Here is a 27,705-nt window from a genome sequence, read left to right on the forward strand (position 1 = left end):
AAAATAGCAGCAGAGTATAAACAGATCTCAGTCATTTCCCCAGCGGGTTTATATTTCAGAGCAAATCTTTGCACTCAGTCCTGTTTATGAAAGTAAACTGTTAAACTGATAATTCAATAACTGTATTTCCTGTAATCCGTTGGTTGCTGCAGCATCAGGGTGGAGAACAGGGTGAGGGGGGTTCATGCTACATTAAAGCTTTAACTTTAAACACATTTCAGGGTGTAAATGTGCCTCCAGGTTGTGTAAAATATTGAAGGATAAATATTTTGCCCTCAGTGCCACTTAACAAATCCCTGTACTTTAAAACGAATCAGATTTTATTCCCTCGTATTCTGAATTGGGGTTTTTGGCACCTCTAGACTGGTTCCCACCACAAAACCAGCAGATAAGGGAAGGCTCCGGGCCCTCGCCACCGGCCGGGCATTGCTGTGGTCTCCATGACTGCACAGAGCAGCTCACCTCTCGATGAACCCCCAGTCCAGCTTTGGTGGTGGGGAGCATGACCTACAGTACCAAAAACAAAAACACAAAAATTCTGTCGAGCATACCCCTGCACCAGTGAACTGTGCAGCGACCACGCCATGCCCCGCTCCCCTCTGGCCCCCCTCCCAGACCCCTTGCCCCCGGTTAACAAGCCAGCCAGCACGTTCCCTGTTGTCACTTGTTTCCCGCTGTCCTCCTGATACGGCTCACGGGCGGGGCCAATTAAACTCGCACTGTTCCTCACACCGGGTCAGGAGTTTAGTGGGTCATCATCACTCTGATCTTCACCCTGAGTTATCTAATCCTGATTCAGCCGCTCCGACTGGACCGAACCAGACCAGTCTGTCTTAATGAATGCACCATATTCATTCATATAAACATCCAACTACCTCCATTTTTTATTTCTTACCATTTGTAGAAGACCTGCTAGAACTGTGGTTCCATTATTGCTGCTGCAACAGTTGTACCCTGATTCCAACAAAGTAAGTAAACTGAAGACAGCACAGAGTCAATATATTTAATGTTTAATGTCCTGTCATTGATTTTCGTAAATATCTGCGTATTCTGAATCTGATGCAGCAACATGTTTCAAACATGTTGGGACAGGAAAAACTAAAGACTGGGAAAGATGTGGACCGCTCCAAAAACACCCGTTTATTTGTTTTATACAGGGTCACAACTTTTTTGGCATCAGGGTTGTAGCAGTAGTAGCAGTAGTGGCTGTTGTACAAATAGCAGCACTGTAGTAGTAGTTGTTTGTAGTGGTTGTTGTTGTTGATGTTACAGCATCAGTATTTGTGGGAGCAGTAGAAATACTTGTAGTAACACCTGTAGCAAAAGTAGCAGTACCTGTAGTGGTAGTAATAACAGTAATGTATCTGGTTTTTCTGGGATCTCACCTTAAAAGAGATCAATCTCAACAAAACCACCTGGTTAAATAAACCTTAGATAAATAAGGTATGTATATATATGTGTGTGTGTGTGTGTGTGTGTGTGTGTGTGTGTGTGTGTGTATATATATATATATATATATATATATATACACGAGGCTGCTCTTGAATCATTCTCAGCTCTGTTGTTGTCGTCCTGTCTGTGACCGTGACCTTTCACCTCAAACAAAATCTCCTGCACAGGATCGGTTAGGTAACGCAGCACATGTTCACTGTTCATTTTTATTAAATAACTCCAGTTTATTCCTCTTCACACTCAGCGGGGCACCGAGGCTGCATCAGACCTGTGGAAGCTCCCTAACTCTGACAACCTGTATATTCTTTCAGAGACATGGAAGTTTTAGGGTCATTCAATAACAATCATTTACAAATTTACAAAACTGTTCAGATTGAAGGAAGAAAGTTAACTGCTGACCGATACTATAAATTAATAAACACTTTTACCTGTTTACAACTACACCATAGAGTGTTATACACAACTTTAATATATATATATTTAAATATGTATTTCTGCAGGCTGCATGTAATCCTATTCATATGCTTATAAATGCTAAATATGGGGCCATTTGAAGTAATACCAAATAATCTTAATTGAAATAAAAGATGTTGTAACAGCTGAATGGAATCTAGCCATCATTAATTTTAAGTATATGTGTACTACTTTGTAGGCGTCACAGCTGTGATGTTTTTAAGCCAACGTCTCCACACATCACATTTAGAGTAAGAGTTCAGAGAGTTAAGAGTTAGAGCTGTAGTTCTATAACATGAAAAAAAAAAACAAAGTGAAAAAGCTAAAGAATCAAAATGACTAAATTTAACATGTTTTTTTACATTAAAACATTTAGTTTTAATCTAAAAAATGCGAATTTCATTTTTTCTGTTTTAGGCTAAAATAAAGTAACTAGTGATCAGGGTAGATGTGATGTCGGTTCAGTATTCTGCATTTAATTCTAAAACCTGCTTTAGTTCAACACGTCTGTGATATCTGAAGCATAAATCTATGAGATCACAGTGCCCTCTGGTGGTCGTGTCGCGCAGTCACAGTCTGTTTTAATTGACACGTATCCAGGATGGCAGATGGCAGCTGATACATGTGATGAGACTTGATGTGCAGCAGTCTGCACACATTATACACACATCTAGTCTCAGACAGATTCGACTCGCGTATAAAATGTTTTTTCAGATTTTTGTGTTGTCCAACAGCACAAAGCAAGTTATGCAGCGGTAAATAATTAAGGAACCTGAATAACATCATCGTGAAGACACTTCTGTGGTCATTTGCACGTCTGTGGGAGAAGCTCCTGCAGGAGAACTTTGCTGCAGGCAGACACAGTGGATCAGCCTTTTGTTGTATGTTCCAGGCGTGTCGAAAGGAGCGCAGGGGCGCTTGGTTCATTGCAGCGTGCAGACAGTATTTTTAGCATATTTGCCAGAAGCGGGCGGAGCTAAGGAGTCTGAGGTGGAGGGATGCTGCTGAATAGAGAGCAGGTGGATGTTTACGGGATGCACTTTGCCGAGGGAGCATCAGAGGAAGCTGCATAGGAGATTTTTTTAATTTGGTCTTGAAAAGCAAATCCGACTCTGGGGACGTTTTTTTATTAATTTTTAATCGCGGAGAGTTCAGATTGGAGCTCTGCTGCTCGGCCGACCGACAGGCTGCGAGAGGCTCCGTCTGTGTCTGTCGTGTCGCTGGAGGTTGACACGATGTGATGCTCCATCGCTGGATCGACGGCCGCAGCCTTTTCCCTGAAACCTGATATTATGCAGGGAACAAGGGGCGCTGGACGGATTCAAGGGGAACAAAGCACCGGTTTAGAAAACGTTTTGCAAACTGGCAGGTCAGTGGATGTTTGTGTGGTGCGCCACCGCATGAAATCCATCCAATCCACGGGATGAAACAGCAGTAAATATGAGTAAATACTGTCTTTGGAACACAACAGCGAGCAGCAGCCACATCTCTAATGAAATCTGGCTTCAAAATGTGTCGTTTTTAATGTGAAGTGCAGACCTTTCCTGCCTGTGTCCTGCAGATACAGAGAAGTCGAGGCCTTCACTGTTCACAGTTTGTAAGGTGTGATGGTGAGCAGGCTGCTTAATGCTTGTTGACCACATAGAATCTCATTCAAGTGCTTTGGATCAAGCTTTTACTATCAGCACATATGTTGCAGGACCTGGTTATCAGAGGTATTTGTAGGTTGATTGTGTGATGTGGAGTGAAAAATATGGCTATGAGTAATCAAATTCTCTCAGCCTAGTAACTCAGCCAAAAATAGACCCTCTATTAAAGGACCCTGGTGTTTTTTGAATGTTATGTCACTTCCCTGAAGGGGAAATGTCTCATCTGGAGTAAAAGTCTGTGCATGAATATGTGTTCATGCATGCATGCATCTCTGATCCTGCGTTATGACCCTCCCCCACAGACTGCATCTCTCTTAAGCTCTGAACTGAATGCTGTAATCCTCTAATTGAAACCTCTTCTCACTATTTTTATTCACTTCCCCTCATGTATCATACAACCCCCCTCCCTCCATCGATCCCCGCCCACCTCCCTCTTCTCCACCTGCAGTATTAGCCAACTATGGTTGACCCCTCGGAGGCTGAGGAGCAGAATAAGTGTAAAGGCCCACAGCTCGACACACCAGCTGTGGCCGCTGAAGACCCTCGACTGCCAGAACAGGCCGATGGCGCGACAACAGAGGAGGATGGGGATGCCGGTTTTGAGACACCGCCCACCGGCAGCTCTGAGCCGAGCCCCTGCCACTCTGCATCCCAGGTGGGGTCCGACACTGCCTCTCAGGGGACCCCACCTCAGCAACCACAGACTCAGACTGGCAGAGATACATCACCCAAACTGCACCTGGACCTGTACAACTTTGACTCACCTGCCGCAGAGGGCAGCCGCTACGTGTTAACAAGCCCCCACTCTCTGGAGGCGTGTGCTCGATGTGGGGTCAAACCTGTGGAGCTCCTGCCCCGCCCGCTGGCTGACTTCGCCCGAGAGGCTCCCGGTCGGTCCATGCGTGTCGCGACGGGGCTGTTTGAAGTCTACGAGAAGGAAAGGCACGCCAAGCTGAGGCAGTGCAGGGAGGAGAGGGAGAGGATTGTTAGAGAGGAAAAAAGAAGGATTCTGCAGGCAACAGTCAATAGCAGCAGCAGTGCGTCATCCTCCTCTGTGGAGCAGCAGCACAAAGTCTCCTCTGCCTCCACTCAGCCACCTAAATCTGGGCCGGTGACCTCTAGCTCAACCGCTGATTTTGCAGCATCCTCTAGAGCCACACCATCTGGTTCAACCTCTAAAACAGGTACAGCTGTTTTATCTAAAGCCCCCACCACCAGTCTTAGTCCCTCCCAAAAATCCATCCATGCAGGATCTGCTCAGTCCTCAAAAACTGGTTCCACACCTTCTGCACCATCTCCCAAGGGTGGTTACCAAGGGGCTACCAAACATCCTTTGTCAGGCTCATCTGAACAAGTGAAAACCACACGTCCGCTCTCGTGTGGCCCTCCACCGGTAGTCCGGAAGTCCTCAGGCGGTAAATCTTCAAACACTTTCCCCAGATCAACACCAAAACCTCCTTCCTTCCCCAGAGCCAACTCTACATTAACATCATCCGTGTCGAAGCCGGCAGGACCGACCTCTGGGACTCCTCTGAACGGCGTAACAGGAGGACTGTTCTCGCAGCACAACGGACATCTTGGATTTCATTCCAAGGTGCGAGGAAAAAGCCATTCGCTGGAGTCTTTACAGCGGAGGATGGAGCCCGTCTGCTCTTCCACCTCCACCACTACAACTACGACCACGTGCACCTCATCAGAGTCGGGTGCTTCCTCTTCTTACAGTTGGGATGGTGCCCGGGATCACTGGGCAAAAGTCTCCAGTCCTCGAGCTCGCACTATGGCCACTTTCAACTCCCTGATGGGCCGCAGCCTCAGCCTTGGCGACCTGAGCCACTCCCCTCAGACCACACAGAAGGTGGAGCGCATCGTGAAGGAGGTGAAGCGGCGAGGCCTGAAGGCAGTGTCCGAGCGCGACCGCAAGATTGCAGCTCTGATGCTTGCCAGATACCAGGAGGAAGACATCATGAGTCAGACCCGCTACGTGGCTCACCTTCAGTGGGATAGTGAACGCAGAATGGAGGAGCTACGGCGGGAGCAGGAGGACCGAGAGAAGCAGCGCGCCGTGCTCGAGTGCCAGCGGGTGTGGCAGACCCAGGTGTCCATACGTCAACGAAGGCTCAGCCAGCAGGAGCGTCAGTCAGCAGCTGCCAAAATGCGCCAGGCTGAGGAGAACGAGGAGCGATGGAGGGAGCTTGCAGAGCAGCAGGAGCGTAGCCGCCTGCTGAGGTTGCAGCAGGCAGCACGAGAGGAGAAGCATAAGAAAGCTCTTCAGGAACAGAACCTGAAGGCCCTGGAGGAGGAGAGGGCGGCCATGCTGGAGCAGGAGAGGCTGCTGCTGAAAGAGAAGCTCACCATGGCCGAGCTGAAGAGGCAAGAGAAGGAGCACCAGTCCCAGGAGGACAGACGAGGTCTGAACAAAGCAGAGAAGAGACGTCACGCCGCCCTCATACAAGAGATCGCCCGCAGAGAGCAGGAGGAGAGGGAGGAGGCCAGGAGAGCGGCGGAGGAGAAGCTCAGCCGCTCCCTGGAGAATTACGAACAGATAGTTGAGCGTCGAGGACAGGAGCTGAAAGAAAAGGCCAAGCGTGAGGAGAAGCAGATCCAGAAAGCACGCAAGGCGGCGGAGAAGCGTGAGAGGCAACAGCAGCAGCTCCTGGAAGCTCGAGTCAAGGAGGCGGAAAAACGAGCCCAACAGGCAGCTTTAGTGGCCGAGGAGAAGGCCAAGGAGAAGGCTCAGCGGGCCATCCAGAGCCGGCAGGAGAAGGAGCGACTCCAGAGGCTCAACAGGCAGCGAGTGGAAGACGAGGAGAAGCAGAGGCGCCTGGAGCTCCTCCAGTCCATCGAGAGGAAGCTGGAGAAGAGCGAGCAGATCTTCAAGGAAAAGAGGGCGGTGCTGGAGAGCGCTCGCTCTGTGGCCCGAGCCTCTTTTCATGTGCGAGACAAAGTGCGGGAGGAGACCAACATGCGTACTTTTGATAAAATGGCCCTGGAAGCTCAACTCAAAGCCAGCCTGGATGAGAAATAGACCCATAGCTTTGTTGTGGACTCCTTACTTCTGGTCATGTGCTTGGCTCTTGCCTCCATTGTGGCCCTCATCACTCAGCAGCTTTACCCTTTTTCCCATAAAGACTCACAGTGTTATTTTTGTTCCATAGAAATCTGAACCCATCAGCTGGTTTGATTACATTTTTGACCATCACTTTTTCTTATAGATCCTATCAAATCAAACCAAATCATTTTGTATCATGGATGTAATGAGTCTATAATCTATATCAGCTGTTCTGAATTAACAGTTAAGCCTGTATGGGACATACAGACTTCATATTAGATGAGAGTGTAGAGAGAGTCGCCTTGTGCAGCGACACAAACCCCCCCCCCCCACTTTGCCCTCTGCTCAGTCTAACTCAGCGACTGGACTGAAAGCTGTGTGGGAATGAAAAGAGTCTTTGTTTACTGGGAAGCACAACTCCATGACAACTGCAGAGGCTTTTAAGGGAGCACTCCTGCAAGGGAAAATTAAACACAAATGGTTCCAGGCCCCCAAAGCAAATGAGGGATCCTTTGATACGTGCACTGTGGTACAGCTGGATATAGCATCCAAGTGAAGCCCTGGGCCGGACGCTAACCGCTGACAATGCAGCACAGCGAGCCCTGTGCTGATGAAGCATGAGAGGACGCTGATTCCTGCAGCGGGGGCTGTTCTTCCGCCCTCTTATTCCCTTCAAGGACTCCTTCTGTCTCTCCCCTTCATGTCAGATCACAGTAAACAGCGAAGCCACCTTTCGACTCCCCTGCGGTCAATCTGCCTCCAGTGCAGCCGCCTGGTGGCCGAGTCAAGGTCGAAAGGTATGACTTTTTATTGCTTTTCCAGGTTATGCAACGCCTTCACTTAGTTTTATTACATGCTGTTGCCTCTCAGCACTCGCAATTAAAGAACACACAACAACCCTTGATCACACTGACCCCCACTTGACAGCGCAAAGAGAAAAAAGTATGCATTTAGTCATGAGCCGACATGCGAGCCAACAACAGGCTTTAAAGGCCTCTGGCTGCGCTAATCCTACAATCTCTCAGATTAAAAAAAAAAGGAAAAGGGAGATGCACATGGGATTTTGCCCTCAGATGTAGCCGTTGCCATAGCAATAGAAATCGGGATGGAGCAGGTAACGATGGATGACGGCGCAGAGAGAGTGCGTGGGAATATGAGGGGGCTGCCTGTGGGGAGCTGGCTCTCTGACGACTTGTTCTAGTTGCTTCTTTGCGGGGCGTTATTAGAAAAACACGCCTTCACTTTTGTTACACTCACCTCTGCGTGAGGCAGGATGAGACTGCAGCGTTCATGCATGCAGGGAGAAACCCTTTCAAAAGCTTCACCTGTCCCCGCAGCGCACCTGCAGCCAGGAAGTAGACTGGGCCGAGCATTTCAGACAGGCTGATACCTGCTAATGTCACTAACGACTGAGATGAAAGCCAGAATGAATTTGGAAAGCAGCATTAGACCAGCAGAGGACTGACAGGCTTATGGCGCTGACTGAACCAGGCTGTACCCAGCAGATAATCACAGGGAGGTGATGTAAGGTTACAGGGATGAGACGGCAGATTTGTAGGTGCTTATGACAGAGACCGCAAAGATGAAATCTAGAAAAGGTCATATTAAAATGCAGTAACATGATAACAGCTGCAGTGGATGCCTCCTACTAAACCTCAGATTTGCAGGAGCATTTTGACTCGGATGTCAAACATTAGTGGATCAGGGAAGTAAGAGGAGCAGCGAACTTTGCTTTACGAGCAATTTATGATGCTTAGATTTAACTGCCTCTGAAAATTAGAATCAAAGTCAGACAAGAATGGCATTTGTTGTTTGTGTCTCACAGACAGGTTGAGGGACGTGATGCAGAACTTCAGATTAGTTAAGATTTGTGCTGTGGGGTTCAGAGCGTGAGCACTCGTACTTCAAAATCTGAGAAAAAATACAAGAACTTTCTAAGAAAAGCCTGTTGTATATTCTTATCTCCAGCCAGCCTGAAACGACTCGATCGAGCTGCACTTGATGTGTGATGTCGTTTAATTTAACATTTTGCGTTTGGTAAATTGATTTTGCAGTAAACCACACGAGGCTGTGCTTGACTGTCCACGTCGTCCTCAAGTGGCTCATTGCTTTTATGTTGTGTTTGGACAACGCTGATCCCCAAAGTCTTATTAGATCATTTATGATCCTTATCGTGTGCAGACAAGTCAGCGTCTTTTAATCTTGGGGAGGCTCTGCACAGTAACATGTTTCAAAATAAAAGTGCAATGCTGAGCAGTCAGTATTGTCTTTTGTTGGGGTCTGACATGTCTTTAAATACAGAGATGCTGAGGAAGAGTTCAGATGGAGTTCATCTTAAAAAACCTCATTTTAGATCGTGGAAAAGGTATTGATGACCTTTGAATTAAAGCAGCAAAGTTGACGTCATCGTTTTAATTCAGTGATCTCTATTGATGTGATACATGTGATACCATATGCACTTCTTTTTTTTTAATCTACATGCATCATCTTTCATCTTGAATTTTTGCTCTCTGTACTGTTTTAATCCTTCCTTTTAACTCATCTCATGTTACAGTAACACTTTAACCCCCCGCTTAGCTCACTGAACAGATGGTTTATAACACACTATAAACGAGTTGTAAGCAGATAAAAGGACTTTTAACTCCTCATATGAATCATGTTTAGCAATGTATGACAAAGCTGTAATCATATAATAACTTCTATGAAGAAATGAGCAGTTCTACATTAACGAGCAGGGCTCCGAATGAAGTGTTACACATCAATAAATGTGATTCATTGAAGTGAACGGACTCCAGCTGAACTGTTTACACTCACATTCATCTCACTCTGCCTTTGTTTGCTGCAGGTCCTGGTGATGAACGAGAGCTGGCGACGAAACCCGCGATCCTCGTGACTGAACTTTTCCTCCCACACTGAACTTTAAAGTGTCTCTCCTCTAACGGAAACATCCATATCAAGAGTTTGTGTTTGTTTTCGACTCGTGACGGTGCCATCGACTGTGCTGCTGAGAGCAGGATGCTGAGCCAGCTGAGCCAACCGACAGCCTTCTACCTGCTTCAATGAAATGACATGTGCGAGGTTCAAACACAGCTTTATTAGCATCAAGGCATGTTGTTCAGTCCATAATATGTTCCCTCTTACCTTTCCCTGACACGTGGGCTTCTTGTCTGTATCATTTCTGGTGTTAAGTTTTCATTTGTACAACATCATAAAATGCTTGCGAGTGAATTACATTGAGTTGCTTCGTCGAGGACAGATTTTCAGATGTAGCAATAACTGAATGGTCGCCATCAGACACGTCTGTGAGTTCATCGTTTTCATAAAACCTCTGTCAAAGTGAAGGACACAATCTGTGCATACAATCCAAACCAGAATAAAAACAAACATTTTACAGGACGGACTTGCATCGTCTGTGCTATCTGCTACATTTTTCTGTACACAGCAAATCTATTATAGTGTGTTTTCAGAGAAAACTCTAGAGGTACAAGGCTACAGTCACACACTGCTGACTGACTGACCGGCGTTAAAACATTACGATCTGTGACATGCTGAGTGTGTGTTCATGTCACGTAACATCACGACGTCTCGTCAGGTGGAGTCTGAAATGATCAACACACATCATAATCACTCTTTGGCAGAAACGTGCGAGAGGAAATCTTCAGATTGGATTCAGGCAAACAGTTCCAGGAAGTAAACTCAGGAATCTTAAGTTGAGGATGGTATCAACAGAACTGCTCCAACCCCCTTTTTCTTTACTCCTCTGTTGAGGTAACTAGACTCTGGTACTTAAAGGTGGAGCTGCTGACTGGTCAGAGACACTCAGAGCAACCAGAGTCGTCTTATTGTCTGAGCTGTGATGTAGGATTTCCCGACTCGGTTCGGTGCTTAATGTGTGTGTGGTTGAGCAAGTGAGAGACGGCGAGCAGCGGAGGAAAGGTCGGCAGGAAGTTGTCTGTCTGGCAGTAAACGTACAGCACAGGTTACAGCGCGTCAGTCAATAAATGCTGCAGACAAATATCGTATTTTGTGTCAGCCCTGAAGCCCCATTTAAGGGATCTGTGTGCGGTGGAAACAAAGACAGATGGAGGGTTTCGGTCCATGTTGGTGTCCGGTTTGAAGGGTGCTAGACTGACTGTTTGGTGGGAGCGTGACTCAGGATGAGAGCGCTGTCTGACTTCATTCACAACATGAGGAAGTCCTGATTCTAGCACGAGTATCAGCACAAGAGGCATGCTTTTCTTTTTACTGTTGAAAACCCAGTGAGATGAAGAGACGGCCCAGTGAACGAGAAATCTAAAATCTGATTTGCTGCTTGTTTGGTTGCAGCTGAGGAGGCCAAACACTCATTGGATTGTCTGCTTTGAACACTGGAGTCACACATGGGAAGTCTGACAGTTGAGTTCAGTTCCTGGATCTGTTTGCTCTCACAAACCAGTCAGTCCGTGAGGGGCTGAGAACCAGTGCTGTCACATATATTAGGTTTATAATGGGTTTCATCAGCGTCTGTTTTGTGTACTCTGAAGGTCGCCATCTCATTGTCATCTACAGTGTCTGAACGGTGGGTTTGGGGTCAGGATCTCTACATCTGTCACTGTGAGGTAAAGCTGAGGTACCTCGGCCTCTCTCAGTCCTCGCTTGCGTTTGTGGCGTCCTTGCGGGTGATGATCTTGTACACGCTCTGTCTGAAGCTGCTGTCCGAGGTCAGGCGTCGGGCCGCCTCCCGCAGCTCCTCCATGCTGCCGTCGTCGGCGTTGGTTACAGCAAAAGACTTGGAGTGTTTTACTGTGAGCGAGCAGAGAAAAGAGCAGTCAGTGAGGTGCGTTAACAGGCGCCTCATTCAGGCCTCTCAAATGTCAATGTTTGTAGTTTTCATCAGTTTTTTTTATTGCTGTAAATTAAATAATGAACATAATCTTCAGCATATTGCTCATCCACATACTCCCACTGCAACTACAACTAGCATTAGTAGTTTTACTGCTATTGCAACTGAGCTATGAGAACCACATCCACTGCTGCTACAGCTGCTCCTGACAGAAGAGCTGCTATGACCACACCTACAGCTGCTAATGCTAATGTTGCTACTAATCCTGTAGTGAATTAAACAATAGTAAATACAATAAATGGGATCATTAAGGTAGACACACACACACACAGATACACACATACATTGTGTGTATCTGCGTGTGTGTGTGTTATTTGATGCTCGGACTTACACCAGTGGCGTCTGGAGGCTCTCCTCTGGATTCGGCAGCTCTTGATTCTGCGTGCGGCGGCTTTGTGCAGATACACGGCGTTCTTCATTATCGCTGGAAGCTTCGCCTCAATCTCCGCTGCACAGATACACTCCTCGAAGAACTCTGGTGACAACACACACACACACACACACACATTAAGCTGTTATTCAAAAATGGACAAAACTAATTGTGCTAATTGTGGGACCAACAGAGCTTTGGCTTGAATTCAACAGCAACAAGGTGTGGTGAATAAATTAAACAAATTTTTCTGTGGACTTCCTGGAACCGATGATCCCTCAGGAACATAAAACAGGTTTGATAATCTCTGCCTGAGATCTGCTGAATGTGATCCATGTCAGAGATAATCAACATGTAACTCAAACTCCGTCTGGAGGAGCGCAGTCACAGCGTCACATCACATCCAATCACGAGCTTCACGTCTCCACTGTGTGAATAAATCTGAATAAATCTATTGATCTATTCAACGATGATGATGATGCTCTCATCCTCATGTATCATCACACCAAACTCCATGTAATATTCTGGCATAAACAAACAATAATCCATCCCCTCAGCAGCTGCAGGTGAACTTAATGCAGCAGAGACACATTTGTTCACGTCTGACGTGGAGGCGAAAGCACTCACTCCTCAGATGAGTCACGTCCCCCCTCATCTTCTCGTCTCGCTCTTTGGTCCGGTCCAGCGACTCCAGGCCTTTCTCCAGGTCCTGCAGAGCCTCCTCAGCCTGCTTCAGTCTCTTCTCCAGCTCCACCCGAGACTCTATCTCCGCCTGAGACACACAGGGCGAACACATGTTACTCACAACGGAGCCAACCAAGAAGAAGGTGAAATCAATGTACTGCACCTGTGAGTGGAAATCTGAGGGAGATGAGCAGTGAGAAGAGATTCATTTCTGTCATTAGAGTCTCATGAATTCAGATACACTGAATAAATGCTGTATACTGAACTGACGTCACTTCCTCTGTTCTTTTGTCTTTTTAGATAATTATCTATATTGATCCCAAGTTAAGTTCTTATAGCTTACAAAGTATTAAAGGATAAAGATAAAAATGATAGAGACTATAAAAATCAGCTGTGTATACGCACATTATGTACACAGTATAAAAATACTGTGAAAATCCACCATGTTTTGAGGGTTTTAAGTAAAAATGTACACATTGCAGATATTTTAAAGACGAAATACTGTTGACTGTGAATTATTCAGATAAACTGAAGGATTAATTGTTCATTTGTGCATTTTGAAAACTCTCTTACTTCTTAAGATAAATAACCTCTTTAAAAACACTGGATTATCCGAACAAGGCATCCTGACAAAGTTCATGTTGGAAAACACGATTTAGAGAATATCATTAAAGATAAAAACAATGTAAAAACCTTCGGTTGACCAGCATTTTTTCCTCTGTTTACGTGCACATGTAATCAAAAACACTGTATGTGGTTTGAGATCTTCAATGTAGAGTTTGAGCTAAAGTTTGAACTCGCCGTGACCTTCAGGCTGACCTCGGCTCTGCTGTGTCGCCGTGCTGAGTCACGCTGCGTTACCTTGAGCTCGGCCTCCGTCTGCTTCTTGTCCGCGGTGAGCTGAGAGAGCGACTGCTGCAGCGTCCGAGCCTGAGTCGAGTAGTACTCCCTCTCCTGCTGCAGGACTTTAGCCCGCTGCTCGTTCTCCTTGAGCCTGGGTGACAGAAACACCGTCACACACACACACACACACACACACACACACGAGCAGCACAGAGAAACATCACGGCTAATCTGAAAATGAGCCGTTTTCATGATTTTGGCCTATTTGTTGTAAAAAAAAAGTGGACTTTCAGACTCTTCTGTGAACGCTGCCTTCACTGTCAGCTCTGCAGACACTGCTGTGCTCAGTGAGCTCTGCAGGACTCAGATGAATTCACACCTGTGAGGTCGTTTCAAGGTTAAAACACTCCAGAACTTTATGTTAAAGAGGCCAGTTTGACCTCCTGGGAGATGCACTTATCTGCTTCCTGTGAACACGATGATGTGGCCGACAGATTAAACAAACAGGATATTGAGAGTTAATTCATTTAGAGACGCTTGCAGGCTGATTTTGTTCCCTTTGGACGGAGCCAGACTAGCTCTTCTCTCCTGTTTCCAGCCTTTATGCTAAGCTAAGCTAACCAGCTATAGCTTCATATTTAAGAGTAAGACGTATTTCCCAAAATGGTGAAGAGTTTTATTCAGATTAATTTGATCCCATATTTTTTATTTAGCTGAATGTCTGTCAGTTGTTATAACAACATTAAACTACTCCTTTGATGCTGCAGCTCGTATGAATGTGATTCTGTACGATGATCTTTGTGTTTTTCCATGCGGCTCCATCTGACAGTCAGAGGACGAGTGAAGGCAAAGAGCTCATGCAAACGGAAAGTTAGACCTCAGCGCTCATAGAACATTAGTGCTGCACAGTCGATAGCAGCTGCCTGTAATATCCCACTTACTGGTGCTGATCAATGTGCTGGTTGTTTAGGGATCAATACACATTTCCACCAGCAGTTACATCCTCTGTGCCATTAGCATGGAGCTCCTCTGGAAAGGCCGCAGCGTTTGACCCTTTGGATGCCAAAATGTAGCTGCAGCCTGAAGCTCTGTGTAATCTGTGTTTTTAATGTGACACTGACAATAGCTGGTCTTGTTCTGGTTTTGCGGCATCAAACCAGTGCTCCCAGTCTGCTGCTGGTTTCCCAGCCTTCACTCACTTCTCGTCAGCCTGCTCCTTCTCCTTCAGCAGGACCTTCATCTGCTCCTCGATGTGTCGCAGGTCCTGCAGCAGGTCCACGTCTCCGGGATCCTCGCCGTCCTCGGGCTTCCTGCGGGCTGAGCTCTCCTCTGCCGCCGCCTCCTGCTGCTCCTTCACCCCCAGCAGCTCCAGGGTTCGCTGTTTCTCCTGAGAGAGCTCCTGAAGGGCAAAACAACAAGTTCAGACCGGCCTGAATCTGATCTGGCTTCACTTTACGCTGCAGCAGAACTCACTGGATCACATCCGGTGCTTCGTGAAATTAACAGGAAGTTCGGACTGAACGTCGATTCTTTAAATTTATTTTGGAAAAAGGAGTTTAAGCTGTGTAACCAAGGGTTCACTCAGTCAGCAGCTGCTGCTTAGTTTAGCTTAGCTTAGCTTAGCATAAACAGCTATTTTACAAGTGATTTCTTGTTCAGTTCATCTGTGGAAAAACTGAAGTTTAAAAGCAGCATTTGTAGTTTTAGGAGTTTCCAGACTATTTCTCTGGTGGATTTTGTCGCCTTTAGCCAGAGCTAAGACAGCTCTTTCCCACTGTTTCTAGTCTTTATGCTAAGCTAAGCTAACCAGCTGTGGCTGTAGTTTTATATTTAGCTGACAGATGTGAGAGTGCTGTTGATCTTCTCATTCAAAATAAATAAATATATTTTCCACAATGCCAAATATTCTTAAAACTTGACTTTTTGTTGGTGATAATCTGCAGCTTTTTCTTCCTCTGACTGTTCCAGAAAGTATCCAGTATCAAGTTTATTACGTCGCAGCAGAACTGGACCGTCCGCCTCAAAGGTTCCTTACATAACTGGTCACGTCAGCAGCTGTAACGTGACGTGATCTGAATCGAGCAGCGACTCGTCAATAAGTTGCTCCTGTTACGCCAGCGAGCGACGAACAAACACTTTGCTTTCGTACCTCGATGGATTTCTGCAGCATGATGGTCAAACTGCTCAGCTCCTCCTTTTCACTCTCAACTCCTCTGAGGGACTGAGCTGTACCGTCCAGGTCTCTGCACCAACACACGACACAAACACACTCAGTTACAACTCCACCAGCATCATCAGCAGCATCCTCTAACACAAACAGGAAACAGCTGGGGGTTTACAGTTTGATATGCTCCTGCTCCGCCTTCAGCTCCAGCACCACCTCCTCAAACTTCATTTTCTCCTCCTCCAGGACCTGGTTCAGACGCTCCAGCTCCTGCAGGCAAACCCAGCTGTGTCAGGAGATTTCACTGATTCATAAAGCGAAGGATCAACCAACAGAGTTTAATGATGCACTAAAATATTGGCTGGCTGGAAAAATAATCCTGAAGATCAGCGTGAGGGACGATGTTTAACATCACTAGAAACTGAATCTCAGACTGGTTTCAGCCTTTTCATGTTACTTCCTGTCATTTTAAACACTATAATTCACTGATGGTGATGATTCTGACCTAAAAATACCAGTTATAACCTTTTCAGTCCCAGCTCTGAAATATCTCCTGTGCCGTCATGTGATGGAGTAAACGCAGCTCTCACCTCTCTCTGGGCTCTCTGGTGACTAAGCTCCTCCGTCTCCTCCATCAGTTTATCTGGAGACACAAAACCATTTCGCATGAGCTGCGTCTGCTTGTCAAAGCTTTAAAAAGGCTTCTGTCATCAGGTGACTTTGCGTCGTGTTTACCCAGGTACTCCTGCTTCTCCTTGGCCAGCTGCAGCCCCTGAGCCTCCAGGCTCTCGATCATGGCCTCCCCCAGCTGGGCGTTCTTCCACGTGCTGGTGGACAGAAGCCGAGAGGCAACGCGTAAATGAAAACACTGCAGGCATTTTGTAAAAGCATTCATGGTCACAAGAGGATGAATCCTGCTGACTTTGGTGATCCTCAGACTTTTCCTCTGAGATTCACATTTGTGGTTCAGAAGGAAATGTCTCGATGACTTCTGGATGGTCGTCATGAGTCAGGATACATTTTAATCTGACTGTTGGATGGATTCCAGTTGAATTATGGTAAATACATTCATGGTCCTCTGAAGATGAAACATAATAACTTTGATCCTCTGACTTTTTTTCTAGCAACATATTTTTGGTTTATGACCAAATATTTGCGAAACTACTGACATTCCCATCAGCCTCAGCTGTACTTTGACTTCACTGCTAATCAAATGTTAGCATGCTAACATGCTAAACTGCAATGCTGAACATGGTAAACATTTTACCTACTAAACGTCATCATGTTAGCATGCTGGTGTTAGCGTTTAGCTCATAGCTGCTTTGGCACAGCCTCACAGAGCTGCTGGTGGCTGTAGACTCTTAATCTTGCTAAAAGCTGTCGCTGACAAAGGGAAAATAGTTTCTAAAAGCATTCTTGTTTTGGTTGTTACAGAGTTGATACTGTTGTACATGAGATGCTGTTGTTCTACATAAAGGGGCAGATTTAGTGGGATCATTTTGAACACTCACACTTTTCCTGACTCCTGGAGCATCTCTATCCACTGGACCTGCTCCTCCTCGGACTCGGCGGCCAGCACTATGGCGCCCTGCGGGACAGGACAATATTTCACATCAGCCTGTCAGTAATGAGCTTAGGCCGTAAAACAGACAATGGATTTGCATTTTCGGGCTGCAGAGATAATAAAAATGGATGTAACACAGTTGTGTCTGAGTGTGCAGTTAAATTCACTCCATTATGAGTCCCATTTGTGGCAGGATTAGGCTGACAGCTCACGTCATTGCAGTTCTAAAAGTACAATTTAGAAAGAGCCGTCTGAGCTTGGCTCTGCGAGCTGATTCGTCAGCTCTGACTCTGAATGCATGTTTGCGTTCATTTGCTGTTGCATGTCGTCTGTCTTAAATGACGCTTTAGACCTCTGTCAGGCCGATGAGTGAGTGAGTCATGGAGGAAACGCTGCATGTGGCCCGGTCGTGGTCTTACAGTGAAATCTTCCAGGTTGACCACGATGGCAAAGGGCATGCCCACGTTTTCATTGGCGGAAACCACACATCCTCCCAAAGGAATGACTCCCTGAGACAGAAACACATCGCACCGTTATTTAGATCAATTTAGCTATTGATCTAAAACCTCCCACATGTTTACGTACACAGTCACCCAATAAAAACCACCACCTTCATCAGGTGCTCAGAGAAGACGGAGCGGCTCACCTTTGGGTGGATGTTGAAGTACCTGTTGGTCTCAAAGTTTCTCTTCTCGCTCTCTGCATAGTAGAGCAAGAAGCTGTCTTTGATGATGAAGAATCTTTGTACCGAGGAAGACAATGAAAGCAGCAGTGAGTCAATCCTGTGGGGCTGAAAGGAACCAACGTCTGCCCATGTTCTCAACACAAACAACTGCCTTTTTTTGTTTTTTAAGCTGGTGACAACAACAAATACCACGAAATCACCGAGCTCAGCCGTCTGGAGTCTGGCACAGGAAGCCAAATGAGCATTTCCTGAACACAACCAAAGTCTTTAGACCTTTGTGACTCAAGCAAATGGGAAAGGTTACAAGGAGTGTCTGTAAATGGACTCTCTGGATCTGCTGGGTATTGTCGTTTTAACTGTTATGTAAACTAAGAGCATTATCGTGACATAAGGAACCAATCCAGGCATTTTAACATCCAAATAAACTCCGGCATCAGGAGACAGTGACACCGGGATGTGGAGACGCCTGTGGACAGGTGGATCCTCTTAAAGAAATAGACAACATGTCCACAGTTTGGCTGACAAAATCCTGAATTTTCATCATTGCATTAGAGATATTAGAAGAATGATATTTTTCTGTGAGGAAAAGTCACAACAGATGATTTCAAATACAGATAAAAAAACAAATTAAACAGTTTTTGTTCTCACAACAGTTAAAATAATCATGCTTTCTCCCTGTGGTGTCGCAGAAAATCAATTTAAATCTTCTTATGTGTCTAAATGTGCCCACTCTCTAAGAATAATCAGCATTTTTGTCCAGATCAGAGGAAACCTTCCCCTGGTAAATGCAAACTCTGACAAAGTTTTCCTCCTGCAGACAGCGAGCTAAAACCTCTAGAAGGCACGTGAGTCACACCTCAGCCTCACCTGCGGGACCACTTGGCCGACGGCCGTCCGAAGGGCCTCTTCCACAGCACGCCGTGCAGCTGCACTTTGGTGCTGAAGTCCAGCGCTTCAGAGTCCGACTGCTCCATGGACGACCAGGGCGAGAACAGAGAGTTTCTGGACGAGGAGGAGAACATTTTCTGTGGCGTCCCACGCCCCGAGAGGTGGAGCCAAAAAACAAAGTGTCAATAGAGTAAAAAAGTCAAGTCAGTCAATAACAATTATCCAATAACACACATACACACACACAGTGAGAGAGGGGCGCACGTGGAGCTGCAGGGACAACAGGAAAAGCAGCAAACAGATCTCAATAAGTCAGCGGGGTGGAATGATGCAGCCGCCAATACGCTCATCAGCTGGAGGCAGAGTGACTGTACGGCGCAGAGGAGATGAAGGCAGGGAGGAAGAGGGAGGGAGGGAGGGAGGGAGGAAGAGGAGGGATACTGGGAGGCGATGGGGGAGGGAGACAAGAGGGCAGCTTTAGGAATGAGTTGCTAAATCTGAGGCCGGTCGATACGATGCAGCCAGTAAAAGCTGTTATTCAGATTACTGCACTCGCAGCGAGCAGCGCTGTTGGCAGGTATGAACTCGCCGGTCTCTCCATCCATCCATCCATCCATCCATCCATCCATCCCTCCATCCATCCCTCCATCCATCACTCCCTCCATCAGACACTGTATTAGGAGCACATCTGTGGCGGCACGACTGCTGGTAAAGAGGATGGAGAGTCAGAGCGGTTAACATGCAGCTCAGCGTCGTGAGTATCAGATTAATTTACAGAACATGTGTCAGAGTGGATGGACAGCAGATTATAAAGATACCGACAGCTCAGCTTCAGCAGAGGACCGCGTGAGCCTGCGGACGAGTTAAGCATCCCGTCAGCGTGCAGGAGCCTCGGCGACAGCAGCTTTCGGCTTTTATACAGAGAAAAATCACAGTTTGTTAAATTCTCACCTTGAAACGTGCATGAGGGGAACAGCTGCTGTCTGTAAATAAAGGCACCACCGAGTTACAGCACACGAGCTTCAATCACGAGCGCACGAACAGTTTTCACCAGTTAAAAAACTTTAATTTAGTCGTCATAAAACACGTTGCTTTACAACTGATTTTCACAATCAAAAGTATGGAAATAAGGCAGACTCATTCTGGAATGACGGAAATGAAACTAGAAAAGACACCGAGCCCCACTGAAGCCATCACAGCCATGACCCTGATCCTAAACCTCCAACCAGCCCCGGTACGTGCCGCCATCTCCGCTCCACCCGCAGACATCTGGCAGTTTAAAGGGTTTGTTTTGTTGGATTTTCTCAGTTTAAACGCAGAAATGTTGAGTGCAAACAGAAAAAAAAACTGTAAAGGAGCTTATTGCCTTGGACTTGGTTGTGATTGGTCAAACAAACACTGAATACCTTCAGTTCAGTTTCAACAGGTTTACATCCCTTTAATTTGAAGAGCAGGCGCTGTCAGCCAATCAGAGTCCAGCATTTTGTCTGCCCATGACGTCAGCTTCACGTTCATTCAATAACAACTTTAACTTTGGCAAGAGTGAAGTTTCTCTCCTGTGAAAACCACGTATCTCCACAGCAGCTTCGTCTAAACTTTTAACTCATCTGTTCACAGACAGACGACTCATCACATCACTGACTGTTGGAGTCTACGGAGGCCCACTGGGGTCAATCTGCTCTCAGATCTGTAAACTGTGTTTCCTCAGCTGACCCATAACTTCATGAAGTGATGTGTTCACTGTCAGCGTGGAGACAGGAAACGATTACACTCTCAAGTCATGAAAGCACACTTTCATCTTCACCTTCACGCTCATCAAATCTGGAGATACGTGGTTTTCACTGGCCGACCTCACTATGTCATGACCCATTTTCCCATCAGCCTCTGTCTCTGAACGCTGAGTCCAACATGGACTGACCATTTTCTGCCAAAGTTAGAGCACTTTTGGTTATTTCAAGCGATGTGATGATGTCACAGACTTCCATCCACCAATCAGAGTCCAACCACTGAGCTGACAGCTGGAGGGTCGTTGACTTAATCTAAGAGCTGCCACACAGGCCCGACGAAGCAAATTCGCTGAGCTTTTAAGTGTTAAATAACAGCTAAAGAGGCTTTTCCTCACTTTAACTTTGCTCACTTTCTCATGAATGTTTCACCAAATGCTGATGTCAAACCACGTTTTGGAAGCGGACGTATTTTGTTGTCATATTTTTGTTTGAGAAAGTGACGTCTGCTGCAGCCCTGAACACACCAGTGGAGCCTGAACTCACTGAGGATGAGAAACACGTAAAAAGACACGTTTCAGCAGGGACTCGATGCGGCGTGGTTCACAGAGATGAGATGGCACATAATGGGGCTGTGGTCCATAACATCCGGGTGTAAACCGACACAGTGGGGGCTTTTCTTCCCTTTTGTACACACACACACAGCGTCCAGTGGAAAATGAAACGGCCGTGCAGCTGCTGGTCTGCATGCGACCCTCCCACAGAGCCTCGAACCATCACGGTGGGTTTCTCCTCCTCACATAACCTGGAATTACTGTGTAAAACCGTTGCATTTATACATAAAACAGAGAGAGTCCCCGGACAGTCTGCAGCCTCTTGTGTCTGTACTGTAAAGAATCGTGTCCAAGAATTAAAAAAAGAAAAAAAGAAAAATGCATTCGTGAGTAAGCAGTTCTGTCTCAGACGAGAGACGATGAAGATGGCAGGGAGGAGTGACTCTGTACAGCACACACATACTTACATACATATACATGAGCTCTGCTGTGAGCAGGCACAGTGATACAAACACCCACAACACCCACGTCTCCTGACGGAAGAGCCCAATTACATCGTGACGCATCCACCTGTTGCTGTTTTAATGGTCCAGAGGCCGAGACGGGGGCTGGGGGGGGGGGGGGGGGGCTCTCAGGGCAGGGCTGCGTTCACTGACCTTCATGTGTGGATCACACAGAAGCTCTGAAGGGGAAGGTGAACCCTCCGTCGCCACCTCAGACTGGGAAAGGAGGGATTTTGTAGAATTATTGCTCAGGTAAGATTAATCAATGAGGACTAAACCAACGCTGAAAAAAAGCTTCGCCCACAGGATCCGCGACGCGTCTCCTGAGCCGGTGGTCCCGAAACGATTTACAGTTAAAGCCCTCTGTGACGCAAATCACTCGTTCACAGAGCGGCTGAAATGACCCTCCACCTCTACAGACGCTTATTAACACTCGATACGATCACTTAAGACGATTCTACACAGACTTTTCCTCCAACTCCTGTTTAGAATTACTCTCCAAGAAAAACAGAAATCAACACGTCCAGTAAAGTAACAGATCAAAGTGACACATCAGGGCGGGTTTTGCCTCTAGTCCATGAACCGTCCACCATCGGCACTGATCGCACACGAGCTTCCCATCAGGCCAAGGAACCGCTCACCGCACGGCGGCTGATCGCTCTGACGGGACAAACCTCCGCGAGCCGGAGCGTGAACGGTTGAATCGGGCCGGTTTCTGGGGCTCTCGGTGAGAAAATGAGTCGGGAGAGTTTTCGACAAATTCTAACGTCTTTCTCGTCTCTTCGGGTTCAATTTGCTAATGTATGGCACTTGGAAATCGGTTCAAATCGATCTGGACTGTTGCTGAGATTTACATTCTGTACATTATTTAAAAAAAAAAAAAAAAAGTTGTTTTCTTGATACAACGAGACCATCTACACCTGTGCAACTGCCATCTAGTAAAACATCACTGTGATGGAATCAGGCTGGTTCTTTGACTTTGGACACGACGATGCAACACTGAAAACTCTGCGGTGACGTAAATAAACAGCTGAAGGGTCCACCTCTGAAAACGACCTCTGGTGGAACAAATGGACGCGTACAGTAGCCGTGAGATGTTTCCTCGTCAGCGTGCCTTGGTTGATTGGCTGATTCCCCCAACATCATTCAACTGTTTCAAGGTCAGTTTCGAGTCATGTGACGTCCCCGCAACGAGCACCGGTCTGGTCCACGAGGTCCATCAGCAGACGACAAGCAATAAGACAATTAGATCCCACCACGTTTGAAGTGTTTCCTCTGTACACCCGTCTAAAGTCCGTCCTGAGCTCGGGGTCTAGTGGTGGTGACCGACGGACAGCACCAGAGGAATGAGGCAGCCCAGCACCAGAGCTACCACCTCCACCTTGCTCAGTCCTTTGCCCCCGTTCCCTCCGGCTGCAGCGTGGCTGTGGCCGCCGCCGCCGACCTCCGGGAGGACGTGGACGGTGGCCACGTAGAGGAAGGTGCCGGCAGAGAAGAGCATGGCGACGCCGGTGGCGTTGATGTCTGACAGGGCCTCCTTGCTGCTCTGAGAGGGGAAGAGACGAAAATGCTGTGAGGATGAAAAAATGTGTTCTCCCCAAAAAACGTCTCCTTTCTGATGACTTGTTAACACTTACCTGACTGAGGCCTACAAAGGTGAGCATGGCGAGGACGGGCGCCGCCAGGGCGAAGACCAGGAGATGTTTGCGAATGCGGTTCCTCTCGAGACCAGCGTGCATCAGGAACGACACCAGACCAAACGCCGCTGGAGCCTGCAGACGACGGAGCAGTAGAGCTCACATGAGCTCATATTTGCATTGCTTCAAATACTGATGTTGTTGCAACGAACACACGTTCAACCTGACAGCACAGAAGAGCTAAACGATCAGCAGAGCTTCAAGGTGGACGCCGAGATCAGAGTCACCGCTTCAGTATCTGAGCACATGTGAAATCTGCCTTCTGTTCCTGAGTGATGGTGCTGAATAAAGGCCAGAAAAGCACCTTTGCAGAACATTATGATGTCACAGTGAAGCTGACCTTTGACCTTTGGGATATAAAATGTCATCACTTCAACATTTCATCCTGTGAGACGCTTGTGTGAAAATTTATCATTATTAGCGTATGAACTCTGGAGTTATGGCCAAACACATACTTATCAAGCCATGAACCATCTTTACCTTGTGCAGCATGATTGCTACGAAGACAATGAGCTGAACGCTGGTCTGAGACGTCGAGGCTGCAGCTCCGAGCGCCACCCCGTCAGCTGCAGGCAACACACAGAGTTACTGACACACCGTTGATGTTTGGTCTTTAGGACGACGACACTGACGAAGTTCTGTTGATCAACTTCGTGTTCCAACGCTCAAGCTCAGGTTGAAACAGGATTCACTCATCGATCAACGAGTAACGCGAGTAGTCGTACTTTTAACAGTGAAAGTAACAGAAAACGTCAGTCAACGTTTACATGGCGTCAAACAGCAGCAACATCTTGTGGTTTAGACTGATAATGATTTGGCCGTAAAGGTCTTATTTACCTGCAGCGTGGACCACGAGACCCAGGGTGGTGGTGATCTTCGAGGAGGTGACCCTTGCTGACTCTGGATCTAAACCAGACACAAACAACCAATCAGAAACAACGATTCATTTGCGATGATCATCAGCAGAACCAAATGACAATGACACTGAGGACGAACTGTGTGGTGTCTCATGCTGGCAAACAGTTTGTGGAGCATTAGCTGCTCAAACAGAAAGTGTTCGGCGTTGGCCGTGGGGGCGTCTGGGAGGACAGAATCTGCAGCTGAGCCATCTGAAGATCAGTACTTGATGGGGCTAATGACAAAACTGCTGTCACGAAGCCCCATTTACACAATCTAAGCCTCCACACAGACATTCTGGACATGCGTACTGCTGATTTCTAAGAAGAAACCACCATGGATGGACTTTGCGATCGCTGACCTTCGGTGCTGTGCATATGAGAACTGCCTATCTGGTCCACCAGCAGCATGAAGACGAAGCCCAGGACCAGAGACACGCCGATGCAGGCGTGGAGCTGCTCGTGACTGTGCTCATGTTTCCCGCCGGCACTCAGGGCCGCTTCCACCTCCCCCTTCCCCTCAGACGCTTCCACGACTCCCGCCTGGCCGTGGGTGTGGTGTCCACCTGCAGAGACACGGGTCGGGACAGAGCAGAAAAATGACATCTGATGACTGATCCCGCACCATCACCAAGCCGTGTGGCCTTCTTGTGAGACGCAGATACGCACAAAACAAATATCTCTGTTTGACAAAGTTTGTTACACAAGAGGAACAGACGTCAGCTGGTTGCACTTTACCACGTGCTGAACTTTGTTCTGTTTGAAAAGGATTCAAACTGTTTCAGTCCAGTACACTGTGAATACATATATCACACATCTGTATGCTCCAGTCCACACCTGTGACACTAATGTGCACAGACTGAGAGGAAAATGTTTACTACGAGTGTCTTTAATCCTGAGGCGAGCCATTTTAAGCACCGAGCTCTAAAGGGTAAACATGGCAAACTGACACTGAAACTATTAAACTATTACTGTCACGCGATCTGGAACCAGTTGAACAAGGCCCTCATTATTCTACAGGATTTCAAACTGAAGTCTAGACTGTGCAGACCATTTAAGTATTCACACTGTCTCATTGTTTGTTTTCAATATAGTGTGGGAACCAGCACTACCTGGAAAGCAGTTCTGACACTGAGGGAACGATCATGGTGAAATAAAACTGCTAATCAAAATTCAACTGAGCTGAAATGATTTGGCAATCAATGAGAATAAATCAGCCAAAAAACTTGCATCATAAATTAAATGTTTAAGGCAGTAATTAAGAAAGGAAAGACAAATCAGGTTCAGCTTCTATCATGTGAGCATTTGCTGCTTTCCACTGTGAAACCTCTTTCATAAGCTTTCAGAAACCGCCAGTGTTTCACTGTTCAGACAAGCAGCTACATTCAGGAACACATCTGTGATCTACTTAAATCAGAAACATGCACTCGATACATTAACAGGAACATTAAAAGAGGGTTTGATGCTGAACTGGACAGAGGTAGAGACAAATTTGAGGGCAAGTGTGTGAGACTGAGGCGGGGAAGAGCTGCAGCCTTTACAGGAACGGAGGGGCTTGGACAGAAAAATATGGACGCGAAGGAGGCCACATTTATACGACCCTATAAAATTTAGTTTTTTCCCAAACTCTGTGTTTCCTGTTTGAATTTTTCGCGGATGCTGTGTGTTACAATTTAAGCACACTTTGCCATCAGAAAGAGCGTCTCATCACACACGCTGATATCAAAGATTCAAGCCGACTGTCAACAGATCAGATGCAGTGATGAGTCATTACAGCTCGAAACACGCTAAAATGGATGAGCCGGAAGGACAAATGCTCTCGGATAAAGTTAACGCTCCACAGCAGAGTTTGGGTGCCAAACAAGCAGCTTTCTCAGACCGCATTGTGACAGAAACAGTGTCATGGAGGCGAGCTAATAGCTGAGAAGCTGAAGGGAGTGGCCTTGTGGAGCTGCTAGCACTGGATAAAGTAAAACTGGTGCAGAGTCATTTTGTCTGGAGATGAAGGAAAACCTGATGTGGAAACTCAGTGATACCAAGTGTCTTCATGGTGGACGTTACCATGAACCTCTCAGAGCTGAACCTCGAGCTCCAGCCGGTTTCTCAGCTCTCAGCTCTCAGATGAAATCATCTGAAGCTAAATTAAAGAGGTAACACTGTGCAACTTCCTGCTCTGTGAGAACAAAAGCCTGCTGTGACATCTGAATATGCTGAGCTGAGCGCAACTCCTCCAGGCATTTCAGGAGGTTTGAGGACATGAAAAGTAAACAGAGGGACCTGAGCATATTTGCTGTTAAATGCGGAACCAGCTGAAAACCTACAACACAAAAACAATGCTCTGCAAAGGTGGGAAATATTGATCCCCGCTCCACGAGGCTTTTGCTTTACATCATACTTTTGAATTTTACACCATTGGTTGGACAAAAGAAGTGATTTGAAGATGTTCCTTTGGGCTTGTGGCAGACATTATTCACTATTTTCTGACATTTTATAGATTGAAAAACAAAATCAAAACATTCACCTTTAATGAAAGTCGTCTTTACCTGCAGCCTTATCAATACTAATGCTGCTTTTCTGTAATCTTAAATGAAACTTTGCCTTCATCCACGGCAGTTGCAGACACAATTTGTGAAGTCTTTGAGGAAAAACACTCGGGAAACACTGTTTTGATGAACTCTACCTTCGAGGATTTCTTCATAAAGTGCGTGGACCCCCTCAGGAATGATAACAGCCAGTGCAGTCCCGCACAGCAGCCCTGCTCCCAGCACAGTGATCAGCTTCAGCCTTTCCTGGACAAACAAACCAGACAAATCTTCAGCACCAGCCTGTCACATTGTTTAGATATCGAGGTGATTATCTGATAACAGTGGTGATTCAGTCAGTGCTTCAGATTTAAAGGCACTGAGAGAGCTTAACTTTTACCTGTCTGGAAATGTGGTCAGTGCCAAAGTTAGCCAAACTACGCAAGCTTACAGGAAGCACTTTTTAAAGCTTTTCACGACTCACCTCTGAAAAGTTCACTGCTAAAGGTATTGTTCCGGCCACATAACATCCCACCAACATCGCCAGAGACAGCAGGCTGATGGAGCTGAAATCGTCCATGACTGCACTTTTCTTCGGCTAATCTATTGCTAAGCTAAACCATCAAAGCCAACCTCCACCTATACTTTAACACTTTATTCGTGCTCGTCGAGTTTAATTACATGCCCCGAACTGCAGCTGTTTGTTAGCGATCACTGTTCATTCACTAAATGTTACGCCTGTCTTCTGGTACCAGCTCAGCTCGCTGCCAAACATCCACGTTAACTAAACGCAGACGTTACAACCGCTGGCCTCGATAGCGTTAGCAAAGCTAAGCTAACTAGCATCGGTGATTACCGGCTCTCAAAATTCACAAAAGGAGGAAACCTGACACGGTAACGTTCGCCTGCAAACATCCGATACCCCGCATCGTTTCTTCCAGATTCAGCTGTCAACAGTAATATTGCAACTTCCCGACTTGGTTAGCCGCTAACAAACTGGCTAACTGGACATCTTCTTGTTTGGGGCTGTTGAAAAGTACTTCCGGGTCACAGTTCGTCGTCTCAACCTGTCGAACCTGCCACGTCTCCGCGAGACGCGTCGGACGCACGGAAGACCGGAAGTGGA

General features: G+C 46.7%; 3 protein-coding genes across 3 annotated transcripts; 1 reads left to right on the plus strand and 2 right to left on the minus strand.

The window, feature by feature from the left end:
• Nucleotides 1–2,892: 2,892 nt before the first annotated feature.
• On the plus strand, nucleotides 2,893–9,999 carry ccdc177 (coiled-coil domain containing 177). Its single transcript, XM_076748032.1, has 3 exons — nucleotides 2,893–3,274; nucleotides 4,003–7,400; nucleotides 9,449–9,999. Exon 2 carries the CDS (start codon nucleotides 4,015–4,017, stop codon nucleotides 6,577–6,579), a length of 2,565 nt encoding a protein of 854 aa, XP_076604147.1. The 5' UTR covers nucleotides 2,893–3,274; nucleotides 4,003–4,014; the 3' UTR covers nucleotides 6,580–7,400; nucleotides 9,449–9,999.
• On the minus strand, nucleotides 9,990–18,944 carry plekhd1 (pleckstrin homology domain containing, family D (with coiled-coil domains) member 1). Its single transcript, XM_076748033.1, has 13 exons — nucleotides 18,663–18,944; nucleotides 17,757–17,850; nucleotides 17,530–17,619; nucleotides 17,058–17,134; nucleotides 16,282–16,373; nucleotides 16,137–16,189; nucleotides 15,722–15,816; nucleotides 15,532–15,625; nucleotides 14,582–14,781; nucleotides 13,401–13,533; nucleotides 12,483–12,627; nucleotides 11,817–11,960; nucleotides 9,990–11,385 (listed from the first exon to the last, which is right to left on the minus strand). Exons 1-13 carry the CDS (start codon nucleotides 18,815–18,817, stop codon nucleotides 11,228–11,230), a joined length of 1,530 nt encoding a protein of 509 aa, XP_076604148.1. The 5' UTR covers nucleotides 18,818–18,944; the 3' UTR covers nucleotides 9,990–11,227.
• A 3,392-nt stretch (nucleotides 18,945–22,336) lies between these two features.
• slc39a9 (solute carrier family 39 member 9) lies at nucleotides 22,337–27,635 on the minus strand. Its single transcript, XM_076748034.1, has 7 exons — nucleotides 27,064–27,635; nucleotides 26,738–26,846; nucleotides 24,420–24,623; nucleotides 23,999–24,067; nucleotides 23,642–23,727; nucleotides 23,102–23,236; nucleotides 22,337–23,010 (listed from the first exon to the last, which is right to left on the minus strand). Exons 1-7 carry the CDS (start codon nucleotides 27,157–27,159, stop codon nucleotides 22,777–22,779), a joined length of 933 nt encoding a protein of 310 aa, XP_076604149.1. The 5' UTR covers nucleotides 27,160–27,635; the 3' UTR covers nucleotides 22,337–22,776.
• Between the last annotated feature and the right edge of the window lie 70 nt (nucleotides 27,636–27,705).

The sequence above is a fragment of the Chaetodon auriga genome, chromosome 14, assembly GCF_051107435.1.
Source record: "Chaetodon auriga isolate fChaAug3 chromosome 14, fChaAug3.hap1, whole genome shotgun sequence".
Lineage (NCBI taxonomy): Eukaryota > Metazoa > Chordata > Actinopteri > Chaetodontiformes > Chaetodontidae > Chaetodon > Chaetodon auriga.